Below are 16,220 nucleotides of genomic sequence, written 5' to 3'. Positions count from 1 at the left end.
TATACGAGCTAGCTTTTTCAGCTGATTGAAAATCATTTGCACCTCCAAGCCCATCATCAAGATACATTATTATCTTCAACCCCTGATTTTTCCAGTATTTTATCACTTCATTTAGAACTTTGGTAAAAATATAACCTGCACTGACCAGACCAAAAGGAAGAACATTAAATACAAAGTACTTTGTTATACCATTGAAATCCCAACTGAAACCTAAATAAGTTCTATGTTCCTCTAATATTTCCAAATGGTGATATGCACTTTTAAGATCATATCTAAACAAAAAATTGCCTTTTTCAAACAATTCTCTTGGAACTGTACCATCTTCAAATTTAAACCTAAACTGGTGTATGCATTCGTTGATATGCCTACAGTCCAAAACTAAACGGGGCTTCTTTGATCTACTAAAAGCTACGTTAAAGGATTAACCACAAAAGGTATATCGTTAACTTTTGAAATGCAACCTTTTTCTGCGCTTAACACTATTCTCGATGTCCGGATCCATCATGGCACTCAGAAAAAAATTGATGTTCACTCAAGCAAAGCAGGGCTAGAAATGACCATATAAACACCTATCATTTAACACAATAATTTTTCCCGCCCAAAAAATTCATACGCCTTCGAACTACTACGTGAGAAGACAATTAATTCCCGTTACACTACGTGCCACGGAAATTAGGAAATCGTGATATAATACGTGTAGTGTTTTCCAATAATATTATTTGATACATCATAATTCATATATTGATGGTTTAACCTTCATTGTTCTTGATAGAATATTGGTTCTTCATGTTTTCAGGTGCAGATGTTAAGGTATTATATTACCGGTATTCTATGTTGATGTTATAATTTTTATAGGGATTGTTCGAAATGTTTATACACACTTTTATATTTATTCTTGAAAATCAATATATAGCTTAATAGTATTTATATATATCGTTCATTACAATCATCTTTACAAAGGATACCACGAAATGTCAACCGTTAAGATCATTTAAACAAAAGGACGTTCCAAGAGCTACAAAACTAACGGATCTTCAAAAATAGCCAAGTCACCCTGAGTTTAGATTGTTGCTACGGCAGAACGTAGCGTAAAAAGTATTTCAGTCATATATGTGTTTTACTATGTTGTGATATTTTACTATTGTTTCAGAAAAGGGAGAAGGTTTGGTAGCATTAACACGTTCAATCCCGCTGCAAATGTTTGCACCTGTCCTAGGTCAGGAATCTGATGCACAGTAGTTGTTTATCTAGTTCATATGTGTTTCTCGTTTTTCGTTTTTCGTTTTTATATAGGTTAGATCGTTGGTTTTACACTTGTAATTTTTGGGGCCCTTTATAGCTTGCTGTTCGGTTGGGGCCAAGGCTCCTTTTTGAAGGACGTACCTTGACCTATAATAGTTTACTTTTAAAAATTGTTTCTTGGATGTCCCTGGTTTTGTTATCTTAAACATTTCTTATTAAAGAATGATGTGTACCTTTCAGTAATTTTCTTTTTTCTGTTTGTCGTAATTGTCGCACGCATTTTCCCAGAACACAGAGACAGAAAGACTTATTAGAATGAGCATTTAAAGTCTTTTCTTCTACAAAAGTCATTTTTTTTCAGGGAATTTATTACCTATACGTTAGAGTACAGAACTATATATATATATATATTGGTTTTGAAAAAAAGACCCAACACTTGTGTCATCAAGTTTCCAATACAGGATTCAACAACTGTTACATTATAGGCAATACTAATAATATATTTGACACATGTTCCCGGTTATAAATATTAAATTTCATTAAATGAAAATATATCATTTGGTATTTTGTTTATTAACTCAAAAATAACTCAGCTTTGAAATATACAACATGAATCAATTCAATATATATGCATCTGTAATAGTACTGCTGTTCTTATGTGACCAAGGTAAGAACTAACACATGTTTTAAATTTCATGTAATTGGTCAGCCATTATTTTTAGAATTAAAACTAAAAATCGATTTATGTATAAATGTGTAAGTAATGACAAAGATAGCAGTAACACATCCTCTGTCCCATCGTATGGCGTTTATATATATATATATCAGTCAATAAGTTATTCTCATAATCACATTTCAGAGATGAGTTTTCTGTAGACGAAACACGAGTCTTGCGTACAAAATTTTGATCCTGTATTGATTATGAGTTTAATCTAATAACAGGCGCGTGGTACTAACACAACACTTGTACCAACATAGTAATGTTGGAGAATGACTGAAATCGACACTGCATAAGTTTCGAACTCCAAAACAGCAAGTATGTCCTCTTTACTGCGCCACGTTGACTTGACAGCGAAGTGCTGGTCGAAGTAATGATAGTTTAGCGAAGCAACGTCACCGCTGTTTCGGAGTGTGCATAACTTTGTTTCAATCACCATCAGTTTTGTTTGTTTCTTTGATTTATGATGATTTATGTCTTCCTATTAGATTTACATGACTTGAACATTGATAAACTTATATCACCTTACTTTAAATTTATACATACACCCAGTGTAGAGTAAACAATGAACTATGTTATCTCAATTTCAGGTTTTTCCGATATCATTATTTGTGAAGGTCAGTCAGCATATATTCACTGCAAATGGCCAAGACATCGCATCCAAATTTACCAAGCAATCTACGGTCGAACAACTGGGAGAATTGTTTGTCCACACCCCTCTATTAGGACTCATAATTGTAGATCTTCAGTATCGAACAGAAAAATAAAATTGCAGTGCAATAGAAGAAGTCTGTGTAAATTAGATTCTAATAATCACCAGTTTGGAGATCCATGTTATGGCACCTATAAATACTTGGAAGTAAAATACAAATGTAAATAAATAAATTATGTCAAAATATTGGCCTTCATCATTATTATCTATGGTGTATCTTTTAATTTCGGCATGTATGTGTTTGAGAGAGGTTTATTATCTTTTTACAAGGTTCAATATTGCAAAGATGGATAATGATCATAAGGATAAGAAATTACATTTTCAATTTTCATCTATTAATTTTTGGACCTTTTTTGCACTTTTATACATGCAACTTGTATTATCCGGTCACTTAGATTCGAACGAACTAAAAACAAAAATGTAAGACAACGGAGCTCATATGGCCTCGACCTCACGCGACGGATGTCAAAATGCTGACTTTAAGAGAGCACCGGACATCAACTTTGGATTTGATAAGGTTCGAGTTGCTCACACCTTTGATTTCTATGTTTTGTGAACTGCTTTGCCTTTCGTCATTTGTTTTACCGTTGCAATTTCTGATCGTCTTGGACTTGTGAGTATCCCCTTTATCTTTTTCCGCCTCCATGTCATTATTCATTCCATGTTCAAGGCGATACTGCTCTGGTTCCAAAGAAGCGACAAGAAAGCGAATGCCATATAATTTGAGACCGGTTTTTGATAGGGTTTGTGTTGTATTACACTTTCTTTAATTTTCTATGATGTATTTCGTGAACTGTTGTTTGTCCTGTGGTCCTTTTTTGTTTGTTTTGTTTTTGCCAAGGCATTTACTGTTTGTTGTTTTAGTTGAAATATCCCTTTGGTATCTTCTGTCTCTCTTATACAGATTCTTAAACTAGAACTCAACTTAAACTTTGGGGAAGATATCGTTAGAGGAACGCGTTGTTTAACTATGTACATCCTAATAACTAAATACATGAAAGTTATTACAAAATGACAACGAATACCAAATAGAAAACCACATAATATATCAAGAAATAAATGTTTACATATATGTGCTTTCGAGGATAATGTTCTAAGAGGCAATACAAATTCGTATATTTCGCAATGAATCCTGAATTACATGTAAACATATATTGTGCATGTAATTCAGGATTCATTGCCTGTCTGTATTCGAAATATTGACCCTATTTTGTATAAGTTAATCCTAAACCTAGCTTACCTTGACAGGTGTTGATCGTTTTTATACAGATATTGAAATGATGACAGAGTACAAACCCTGTATGATGTGAAGCATATGTTGGCTTGTGGCGAGTGCTATTTTGATCTTTTGAAATTAAATAAATTCAGATAGGCTATATTAAGATTGAACAAGACATAAATACATAACAAATACTTTATTAACTTGTTTGTAGCAACCTTATTTTTGTTTATTTTCACAGAAATGGGTACAACAGATTCTAGCGATTAGGAAGAATTTTATCCTTAATACAAAAAGACATAGATAGCTTGTGTATTTATTCTGAATTTTATGATATAATATTTAAACCTTAAACGAAGAACAAAATATACATGTAGTTGTATTATACCTATTTATAAATAAAACGAGTTTATTCGATTAAATTTATAGTTTTTCTGTCGGTATCTACATAAAAAAAGTAAAAAAGTAAATGTACCAAGTCAGGAATATGGCAGTTGTTAACTTATAGTTCGTTTCTATATATGTTGCATTATCGTTTGTTTTATGTTGCATTTCAGGGTTATTTCGTTGCTTTTCTTTTATAGTTAATGTGTTTAACTCGGTTTTCGTTTGCAACCCGGATTTGTTGTCTCTCAATCGATTTATGACTTTCGAACAGCTATATGCATCTGTTGCCTTTATTTGGTACAGGCATTTCCTTATGTAGAAAATGATGGATTAGACATGGTAGTTAGCTAAACTTCTCATTTTTCTCAGTCGTATAAAACCGATTATATTGACAACAATTTGTGAGCTACACAAACAGGCGTATTGGTGAAAACGTCAAAAGTCAAAATTATGTTATAATCTCAATCACTTTAAAAAAAAAACTATGTCAATGAAAAACAAAATTGAATATAGACAAAGCATGCACATAAATGTAAATTACTAAAACGTAATAAAACACTGGCGGGTTGTACAGATACATATATTAATAAATTGTATTGCTTCAGAAAAGGAACAACAACGTTGAATCATTAAATATTCGAAAGAAACCAACAGATGTAAATTTAGGATTTGATATACCCGATAAAAGATAACCCAAATTCATTGAATCCCTCGTAATATTTCTTAAAATTCGAGATATAGACAAATTGTAAGACGTTCTAATTAATACTCATAAAAAATAGTAAGTTTGAATTTTGACAATATTTTGTCATAGATTTATTAGGACAGTTCAACTATATATCAACCGGACAACGAATTTGCATTCATCGACAATGTCTCATAAATGTCCAAGATAATAAAAAAAACATTGAAAGGCGACCATCATATGTTTTCTCCAAATTGCCAACTGTGATAAATTTAGCCATTCTGTAAAAACTGTTTATCAGTTCACGTTCTGTCCAATCACCGACGGTTCTTTTAACAATATCTGAACGTATACAACAAAACAGCAGAAACAGAACGTTTAATGAACTTCAATAAATTAAGAAAACACTGATAAAAATTTCATACATTGATTATTGGCAGATGATGTTAGCATTTGATGTGCTTGGTTTTAGATTGTAACCAGAATTTGTTTTCTCTCAATCAGTTTGTGAATTTAAACAAGTTATACTACTGTTGCCCTTATTTGCACAATCAGCTATAAAAGATCCCGAAATGACAAATTTAAAACAATTCAAACAAGAAAACTATCGGCCTAATTTATGTACAAAAAATGAACGAAAAAAATATGTAACACATCAACAAACGACAACCACTGAATTACAGGCTCCTGAATTGGCACAGTCACACAAATACAGACTGTGGCGGGGTTAAAGATTTTAGCGTGATTTCAATTCCCCCTTAACCTTGGACAGTGGTGTAACAGTACAAAATAAGAACGAACTATAAAAATCAGTTAAAATAGGCTTAACTCATCAGATACAGTAAACCCATTAATGTATTTCAAAACTGTGCAAATTGCATAAATACAGCAACAGGTTACTATAATCTGGACATTTTGATCTGAAAGGTCAAATGTCACTATGACGTCACACATATGATGAAATTCATGTGTTTTATCTACGTGACTTTTTCACAAAAACTTTTGCAAAAAAGATGCTTTAGCCTACCTTCTCTACTAATAAGAGGATCCTTATATCATAAGAGGAGAAGATAACAGTAGGAGGGGGGAAAACACAAGTCTAACAAACAGACAATACTATGATTAAAAGACAAAAAAGAGAGAATGGCAAATATTAGTCAACAAAACAAATTAGAGTAATGCGAATGCCAAAAAAACTCGATAGTATTATCCGAAGTGTAAGCTGTTCGATACCATAAAAATTTTGTCCTTAATTATATGTAACAATCCTACTATAAGTCGCATTCGGTGACAGAACAATAGGGGAAACGACAACCGGATTCTGACTACCACAATAACATTGAAAATGGAACTGGGGAATGCATCAAAGAGTCAACAACCCGACCAAAGACCAGAAAACAGCCGAAGTCCAGCAATGGGTCTTAAATACAGCACGACAATTCCACTGCCGCAAGCATGCTTCAACTTGCACCTAAATACTTCTACCCCTCTAAATATAACATATGATGCTTCTCGTGAGCAGCACTACGGTTATTTTTGGTGATTTAGAAATTGCGTACCTTTACGAAATCTGAGTTCCTAAAATGTTTAGTTTTAAGAGGATTTGGTTTTTCTTTTGTATACATTTTCGCTGTTGTATTTTTTATTTACTATCTTTGTTATGTCTGTACTAATTCTCAATATGAAAGGTCTATGGATTTTTGTCCGCAAAACAGTTTTTATTTCGAATTAGGCTTGTGACCAATTGACAAGTTTAATTCTGTTTGATGCTTAGTCAACCGTTATGACTCATCGATCAGGAATGCAAAATGTGTAAGAGCGGTTCATGAGCCTCTCGGTTTTAATTGTATTAAAAATGACTGTTTGAATCTGTGGAGGTATATTCAAACTTTAAACATCAGGTTTCATCATCTTATTGCCTATTTCACGTCAATATATGACAGTTACTTATCATTAAAATCAAGATTCTGAACAAATGGAATATCATTGTACGGTCTACCCTGAAGTTAATTGCGATTTTCTTCTCCTAGTTCTTGTGACGAAAAAGTTGAACAGAAAAAAGACTGATATTCGATGGCATTTTTTATTCGATAATGTGACTTTATAATTTGAAATTCTGACACAATAGTAGATATAACATTTATTTCAATATTCTAAAGTCACATTTTCAGGTTGCCAGCTCTCCATTGATCACACTTTCAACAGCCAGGTGGTCGTGGGAGACCGGGAAATGAAGGAGGACAATGTGACGGGGCATAACCTGCAATTATAAATAAATAATTATGAAATGTTGCATAGGGTATACTTTGTTTATAATTTCAAAAAATAGTTTTAAAAAATAATGTCATACTTTGTGTTTGGGCTAATATTTTTTTTCCTAAAAAATTTACGTGAAAATATTTATATGTATCATCATCAATAATTCATATGCATTACAGAAATATGATAATAACAACAATACTTTTCTGTCCAAAAGACCACGCCCGACTCCTCCGAACTAAACATACACTCAAAAAAGAAAAACACATGGTTCAGATAACGTTATTTTTTATTGTTTTAAGTTTATGTTTCGCAAATCGTTTGGTTTTTTTTTTTTGTTCATTTTTCACGGTGGGCCTTTTTAGATAACTACAAAGTATGAGTATTTCTTCTTGTTCACTATTTTTGATTGTTCCCACTTCATTTGAACACCGATTTCGCAGTTGCAATGAAATCACGTTCTTTAATTATTATATTGGTAATAACTCATAATTTTGTGAGGTTATAAACCTTTTCATGTCCTTTTATGGTTGATAACAAACAAAAGTAAAGCTTTGCATACGTTATTCAAAAATTTTATTTGTTCTGTGAAATGCATGAAATTTTGTCGTCCCTGTCTCAAAATAACTTTTAAACAGTTCAATTTTGTGCTAGATTTTAAATTTTGTTACCTATAATTGAAAAATTTGGTGAGGTTGATCTCTTTTACAATACCAGTCGTTAATAAATAAATTTGGTGTATTTACTGTTTTCTGATTGGTTAAAATTATTAGTTTTATTTTCAATGTTGTCAATTTTGATGGCGACACGCCCACTCTGACGTTGTGTATGCATACGCCAACATGTGTGTACGTTGTTATTGTAAATATAAATGATATAAAAATTCTTTAAGCCTTATTTTTGATAGAAATTTATTTATAATGAATGGCAATAATTTATTTTGATTTTATTGAACCATAAAACTAATTTTTGACTCTTCACATTTTACATAATCCGCTTCGCGGATTATTCAATGTGAAGAGTCAAAAATTAGTTTTATGGTTCAATAAATTCAAAATAGATAATAGCCATTCATTAAATAAACTAAGTTCCTATTTGATATGAAAGAAAAACATTTTGCAATTTATAGCATTGTTTCAGATTATCATTTTCTTACTTAACATTTGTATTTACCTAAGAATATGTGTATCACAGTAATCAGATACGAGTTGTGAAATATTTTAAGGAAGTAATAGGCTATTTGCCAATTCCCGTCAATTGACCCTGTTATTAGAGATCCCTTTTTATTTCTCTCCCTTATGAGGGACATTAATTTTTATTTACAATGGGGAGCTAGCAGAAAGAGCAAATTTAACTGTGCGTAATATGAGTAATCTTTAAGGTTTTCAAATCTTTTAATTGCATTAATTTGTTGTTAACCTAAATACTTTTGTCATCAGAATTTGTTTTTCGTGATAAATTAGTTGAACCACCGATACGCCACTTTCAATTTGCTATGTTTTGCATTGGAAAAAGCCAATTTTGTCCGGTATGGAACCAGACTTCGATTCACAAAGGGAATTAATTCGTTTAAAAAGTGTGTAATAACAGAATCAAATCAGTAATTGACAATTGGACTATTTGCTTACAGCTATTACATCTACAGCAATATTTTGTACAAGTAGCGTCTTTACATCTCCTCCGATGGCAAAACCAGTCTCATGCATTCTTAGCACAGTTACTTTTACAGCTGCTGGCCTGTACCATAGGTAGAGTCAAGTCTACATATATATTTATATATTTATAAATATATGTATTTATTATGCAATGTATCATTTGAAACATAAACATAAAGAATACAGACTGTCAATTTTTAAACCACTTTTGATGAAAGCACATATAATGCATGATAATTATACCGACCAGCCTTCAGTACAGAACTATAAACCCCATGTAAAATAATCACTCTAGAGTCTAGCTAGCTCTAGCATTACCATCTAATCAATAGTAGTCAGAGAGTGTTGTCTGTTATATCTTGTCTTTCATTTATTGCTTATTGTAAATCAGGCTTTTTGTTTGTATATGGTCAATCATGTTGTCGTTACAATTAATATTACGGTATGGATTGTGATTATCCAAAATAAAAACTAAAGCCTTCAATGATAATATTCAATTTTCCAAAATAATATGTCGGGACAAGCCTATATATGTGATTACAGTCAGTAAACCCACGATAGTTAAAAATATCAAACAGTCGAAAAATGCTCATGACTCTATATAAAATTTAAAAAAAAGTAAATTACCAAAAGAATAACTTTTCTATTTTTTCTCAATAACTGTTGTTTAATACACGAACGATGGTGTCTCTGTTTATTAAAATTGATTTTATTTTTAAGGTACATCTGAAAAAAAGACCCTTTCTGCGAACCAAATCTATAATAATGCACCAGCAAGCGGATATGCAGAGTAGTTGGTATTTTATAAATTTAACAATGCACTTAAAATAGTGGAAAAAAGTCTAAGTGGTATTACAAGATGCCAGAAAATATTGGATCAAAACTTTAATAACTTACCATTGATCATGAAAAGCATTACTGCTACAATTATGATATACTTCACTGTCCTTGTTCGCGTCTGAGTGAAAACTGGTTGAATAAATGATGACTTAAAATAAAATAAAAAAAACATAATGAAATACATTAGCTTTGTTGTTTTATAATGTTACTCGTACACAAAAGAAACGGATTTTTAAAAGAGTTTTATCCAAAATAATATCCATATATCGATGCTATATCTTATCTTGAAATAAACGAAGGAAATTTGATCTTACACAATTGATGTGATAAGCATAACTTTAATTTATCTTGAAGACAAATCAAAGTGTGAGTGTCTAGAAAGAAGTATAGACTAAATTTGACAGAGACTACCAATGATCTCACATTATCAAAAAAATGTACATGACTTCAAAACTTATTACATGGGGAGCAGGATCTGCTAACCTTCCGGGGCACCTGAGATCACCCCCAGTTTTTGGTCAATTAATGAAATGCATTTTACTCTGTTATATTGGTATATTTCATGAAATATAACTGTATTACGCTATAGTAAACAAGTATGTATCAAAGACGTTTCTATGTTATATATTAACTCGAATTATTTGATATGAATATTCATCTTCACTGTAATATATGCTGCTATATATTACGCCTCAAACTATGTATTGAGCAAATTAATGAAAACCGAAATAAAAATTGCAAAGTACCTACCGCTAAAATCTGGCCTTTTGAATTTAGTAAGAGATATGACTATTTTCAAACTTTGTTCAAAAATAAATAAAAAAAATTATTGATCTTCTAAGATAATGATTGTTAAACTACGCATTTTTAAATATAAATATATTCATAGAAGGACGATTGTTTTTTAAAGGAATTTATAAGCCTAAGTGCACTTGTCTGTGATATGAAACTAGCATTTAACCAATCAAAACCAAATAGAAACTAGAGGACATTTCACCTGCTCCATTATCATTTTGGAAAACGTAGATATCATCCATTGTTAATTTAGATAAATATTAATCAAATGAATTCTTTTACTCAGCTTACTATGCTAAAAGAAAAGTTGAAATAGTAATACTGTTCTTAAGAGGTTTCCTTTTATGTAGTCACAAATCGTCGTTAATTTAAAACTAAATACATCTTGCCTTCAATATGTATATCATGATGATGGTGTAAAGAAAGAAAATATTAATTCATGTTTTCATTTCTACATTTCAACTTTAAAGAAGTTCTCTCTTATCCTTACATTGATTCTTTGTTCATATTAAATTGACTGAAACTCCGCTGATATTTGTAAACTATTGTTTCTTCGTATTTCCAGTAGCAGATGGTATTTTGTTGGTTTTTGTATACTTCATGTACTAATTTTCTGGGAACTGATTGAAATATTAATACATATGTTGGTTAAATGAACGGAGAGAATTGAATGTTTACAAATATTAAATTGGTCAATTTTGTATATCATTTACCGTCCAGAATATTTATGTTATAATGTAATACATTATATTTTTTCAAAGATATATGTGAAAAAAGAAATTTTTAATTTTTAGTTACTTGTGTATATTTGGAGTTTAGTATGGCGTTCATTATCACTGAACTAGTATATATTTTAGTTTTGGGGCCAGATGAATGATGCCTCCGGGTGTGGGAATTTCTCGCTGCATAGAAGACCTATTGGTGACCTTCAGCTGTTGTCTGTTCTATGGTCGGGTAGTTTTCTCTTTGAAACAATCCCCATTTTCATTCTCAATTTTATATGGTTTCTATCTCAACAAAACGACAAGCAAGCGGAAAACATAAGGTTTTCAAAATTAGTCAAGAATACATGACATATGTCAAAGCTGTCTCGAGTGATGAAAACAAAAATAACTAAAAAAAAACATTTTAATGTAAGAAATTTCAGACAAGCATAAATATATTTTTGGGATAACAACTCCTTTAAACAACAATAAAAGACGCTTTTGGTAAAATGATATATTTGGCTAACATGCAAATGATCGGTTTATAACCAGGTTTATTTAAGAAATAATTCATGGAAGCCATAGATTGTTGGAAATTTACACATGGCCTGGGCCGTGATATTCGAATTTTATTCTGAGCGTTAGCGAGGGATAAAATCAACGAATATCACGGCCCAGGCCATGTGCAAATTTCCAACAATCTATGGCTTCCATGAATTATTTCGATTCTAATAGGACAAATACGGTCATTAAAAAACTGAAGCGAGGGTGGGTATGCTGTGTGTGTGGCTGTTCTTTTTTACTCCCTGTTAGATAAAGCTCAAATATCTTTATAATTATGTAGCTTGCGTAGGTTATTTCGTGAATAACTGCTAGAAAAAAACTTTTTAATTCTTTAAACTCTCAAACCCAACATTTGCCATTTTTAATTTACATGTTGTGTTCGTAAGCTTCCGTCAAATCCAAAGTTGACATTTTGTAACTAAGGAGCAGCCATGTTGACTTGCTGAAATGAGTAAATATGCAAATAATGCAATAAAATAGAAAATAAAACAAAACCTACCTCAAGATCAGTTGTAATACAATATCATACGAATTCCGATGGTTCACGTAAAAGAAAACTTTCAACTTTAGCGGTTTCATTTGTATGACGTCATGTTTTAAAATGACTTAAATGCGCCAAAAAGATTAATAGACTTTCGCGGAATATTATTTAATTTTTATTTTGTTGATTTCACCGAGCTCTTGTGCATTACTTCTTTTTATTAGGCATACGAATAAGAATAAAAGTTATTTTGTCTTTTTTTAATTGTACTTTTTAAAACAATAAAATCGGCAAAGGGTCTGCAAATAGGTTCCAATACATGTAGATTTACGTGGGAAGTATATTGTAACAGCCATTATTATGTATATCTCTGAGTCTGCGCTAAGTATATTTTATCGAGAATTTTATCACAGTGTTGTTAACAAAGCTAAAGAAGCACGTCATATTAGAATTCAATATTTTCTACATAATGATACATGTATGCCTGTACCAAGTGAGGAATGTCATGGTTGTTTTTCCATTTGTTTGAAATGTTTGAGCTATTTTTATAACAAAGTGGTAACAAATAATATGTCTGCACAATTCGGGTCTACGGTTTCAAAAAATCGGTATGGTGAGTAATTATCAAGAAAGAAACTTGCAAAACTGTACAAATTTGACTAGATTGGTTGGACAAATTTACTACTTCGTTAATCGGCTACAAATAATTTGAAGTATATGTGCTTTTGATTTGTTTGATTTGTTTGATGCGTATGAGCTTTTGATTTTGCATTTTCATAAAGAACTTTCCGGTTTAAATTTTCCTGAAGGTAGCTTTTTCGTGTTATTTTACATCTTTTTTTTGTATATTTATCTTAATTTTTCTTCGAAGTGCAAAATATTTGCTGTTAAATAAGGAATTTATTTGAGATTCCTATAGTTTAATGTGAATAATATGCATCGAATGTTCTCTCTTTGACAGTACATTAAAGTAATAAATATAAGCTATAATGAGGTCGGTAAAATGCGTTACAATTTTCGACTAATTTTTACAGAATAAAATATTTTTGACAGCATAAAAGTAAGTAAGATAATGCACATATCTTTGTTCTTGTATTACACAATTTTTTAAGGGTCATGATTTTCAAAAACGAAAAAAATTGCACTTGGTCAATCTTCACATCCCTTGGTATGTTAAGAAACAAAACCCTTACAATCTGTATCTGTATCATGTTTAATGTTATATATAAGAATCGTGATATAATACGTGTAGAGTTTTCCCATAATATCATTTGATACATCATAATTTATACATTTAATGGTTTAACCTTCACTGTTCTTCATAAGGTATTGATTCGTCATGTTTTCAGTTGCAGATGCTATGGTATTATATAAACAGTATTTTAGTTTTCTAGGAACTGTTCGAAATTTGTATGAAAACTTCTTTGTAATTTAACCAATAGAAGTGCTTGTTACCAAATACTAACCCTTTTTTATGCTTGAAAATCAATATATAACCGTTTAGAATATTTATATCAATTGATCATTACAAACAACTTTACAAATGATTCAAAGAAACGTCAACGACGTTTCAAGAGCAACATAACTAACGGATGTTCAAAAATAGGCAAGTCGACCCGAGTTTAGATAGTTGCTACGGCAGAACATAGCGTAAAAATTATTTCAGTCATACGCCGTATAATATTGATGTATTTGATAACAGGAAGTTTTTACAGTTTTGTAAATATCAACTAGTACTGTGAAGGTACAACTGCTTGTTGATCATTAGTCATTAAGGATATCATCAGCTCAGAAGTCAATGCTGCAAAAACGACATGATCAAAACATATTTTTCTCTAAAATTCGACGATGATATATTAAGAAATTACTGAGAAACAAAAGTTCTTTTTCCCACACTCAAAATCAACTTTGGATGGATTCAGCTAATTTTTTTATATAATTTTTTGTCATATCCTTCCTAAAATTTCAACGTTTTAAATTAAAATAAAGACTAATAGTGGTATGGTCATTCAACTGATAAGTTGCATTGCTGATTACAGCTAAAGCAGTAATTTGCCATATGGCAGTTGATGTGTACAACTTAGTCATTTTAGACTTTTGGACTGTTGTATACAGAGACAAAAAGACTTCTTGAAATAAGCATAGACAGTTTTATGTCTAAAAAAAGTCCTTTTTTGGGGGGGAAATTCAAAACCTTCATATGAGAGTACAGTGAGAGAGATATATTTTTAATTTTAAGATTTAAATTTACCCAAAATTTGTTTATCGAGTGTTCAATACATCATTCAACAACTGTTGCATAATGATCAATACTTATAACGTGTTTGACACATGTTCCTAGTTATAGATATTAAATTTCATGAAATGAAAATATAGCATTTTGTATTTCATCTATTTTAAAAAAACGCAAAATGTCAAAACAGAGAGCATAGAATAAATCTAAAGCAACTTTGAAATAGTCATTTTATTTATTTTCTTTTGTTACATCTTTTGACATCAGACTCGGACTTCTCTTGAACTGAATTTTAATGTGCGTATTGTTATTGTTTTACTTTTCTACATTGGCTAGAGGTATAGGGGGAGGGTTGAGATCTCATAAACATGTTTAACCCCGCCGCAATTTTGCGCCTGTCCCAAGTCAGGAGCCTCTGGCCTTTGTTAGTCTTGTATGATTTTAAATTTTAGTTTCTTGTGTATAATTCGGAGTTTAGTATGACGTCCATTATCACTGTACTATTATGCATATTTTAGGGGCCAGCTGAAGGACACCTACGGGTGCGGGAATTCTCGCTACATTGAAGACCCATTGGTTGCCTTCGGCCGTTGTTTGCTCTATGGTCGGGTGGTTGTCGCTTTGACATATTCACCATTTCCTTTCTCAATTTTAAGATTGATAAATACAATATATATGCAGTTGTTATAGTACTAGTTTTCTAATGCGAACTAGGTAAGAATCAAAACTTTTTCAAACTTCAGGAAAATGTTCAGCAATTATTTTTTAAGATTTAAATTAAAAATCGATCAAAACAAACATTTTTACATGAACATGATTGAAGGATAGCATTGATAACCCTCTGATCTATTGTATGGCGCTTACATATCTCAGTTAATACGGTATGTTCATACATGTGCACACTATAAATACTTCATTAATATGTGTTTGCTCCTTACACAAAATTTGTCAAAGAGATGTCAGAGAAAGAACGACTAATATCGACACTACATATGCAATAAGTTGCCAGATACGATGTCTGAACTCAATAGTGACTTTTTTTTGCGGTCTAATTGTAGATTCTTTTAATTTTTTTCGTTCGTGTCCTAGTCTAGAGTGTGGCATTCAACACATTTAAACTCAGGACTATGACACAAACAGATTTTTTTTACCAAGTGTGAACTCGAAAATATAAATGTATATAAATATACTTTTAAAGCAATAATTTACATTAACTCAATTTCAGGTTTTTCCGACATAATTATTTGTGAAAATCAATCCGCATACCTTCACTGTAGATGGCCAAAACCACGCATCGAAATAATTTCAGCAATCTACGGAAGGAGTACTGGTTGAAGTGTTTGTCCACACCCCTCTATTAGGACTCATTATTGTAGATCTTCAGTATCGATTAGGAAAATAAAATGGCAGTGCAATAGAAGAAGTCCGTGTAAATTAGAATCTAAGAATCACCAGTTTGGGGATCCATGCAATGGCACGTACAAATACTTGAAAGTAAATTACAAATGTAAATAAATCATAGTGTCAAAGTTTTGGACTTTATTATTATTCATTATTATTTATCTTATAATGTGTGTGTGTGTTTTTTCTGTTTACAAAGTGGCTGAGCTAAGAAGTGAAAATAATGTAAGAAGTCTCAGACAACTATGTTTCTCTTATACGTAAGCTTAGTCCAATTATGGAAATATTTACTCAGGTGTATAAGTTTAGACATAAGGTCTTGATT

General features: G+C 31.3%; 1 protein-coding gene across 1 annotated transcript; it reads left to right on the top strand.

Moving 5' to 3' along the window:
• Positions 1 to 1,783: 1,783 nt before the first annotated feature.
• LOC139524990 (L-rhamnose-binding lectin ELEL-1-like) lies at positions 1,784 to 16,012 on the top strand. Its single transcript, XM_071320162.1, has 3 exons — positions 1,784 to 1,909; positions 2,551 to 2,834; positions 15,830 to 16,012. Exons 1-3 carry the CDS (start codon positions 1,852 to 1,854, stop codon positions 16,007 to 16,009), a joined length of 522 nt encoding a protein of 173 aa, XP_071176263.1. The 5' UTR covers positions 1,784 to 1,851; the 3' UTR covers positions 16,010 to 16,012.
• Positions 16,013 to 16,220: the final 208 nt, after the last annotated feature.

This window comes from Mytilus edulis, chromosome 5 (assembly GCF_963676685.1).
Source record: "Mytilus edulis chromosome 5, xbMytEdul2.2, whole genome shotgun sequence".
Classification (NCBI taxonomy): domain Eukaryota; kingdom Metazoa; phylum Mollusca; class Bivalvia; order Mytilida; family Mytilidae; genus Mytilus; species Mytilus edulis.
This window is presented reverse-complemented; position numbering and strand designations above follow the sequence as displayed.

Bases quoted from the DNA above. Each gene is read 5' to 3' on its own strand.
- LOC139524990 (XM_071320162.1), top strand. From the start codon at position 1,852: ATGAATCAATTCAATATATATGCATCTGTAATAGTACTGCTGTTCTTA. The intron at 1,910-2,550 runs GTAAGAACTAAC...TCTCAATTTCAG, and splicing joins GCTGTTCTTATGTGACCAAG to GTTTTTCCGATATCATTATT. The intron at 2,835-15,829 runs AAATAAATAAAT...AGTACTGGTTGA, and splicing joins TGGAAGTAAAATACAAATGT to AGTGTTTGTCCACACCCCTC.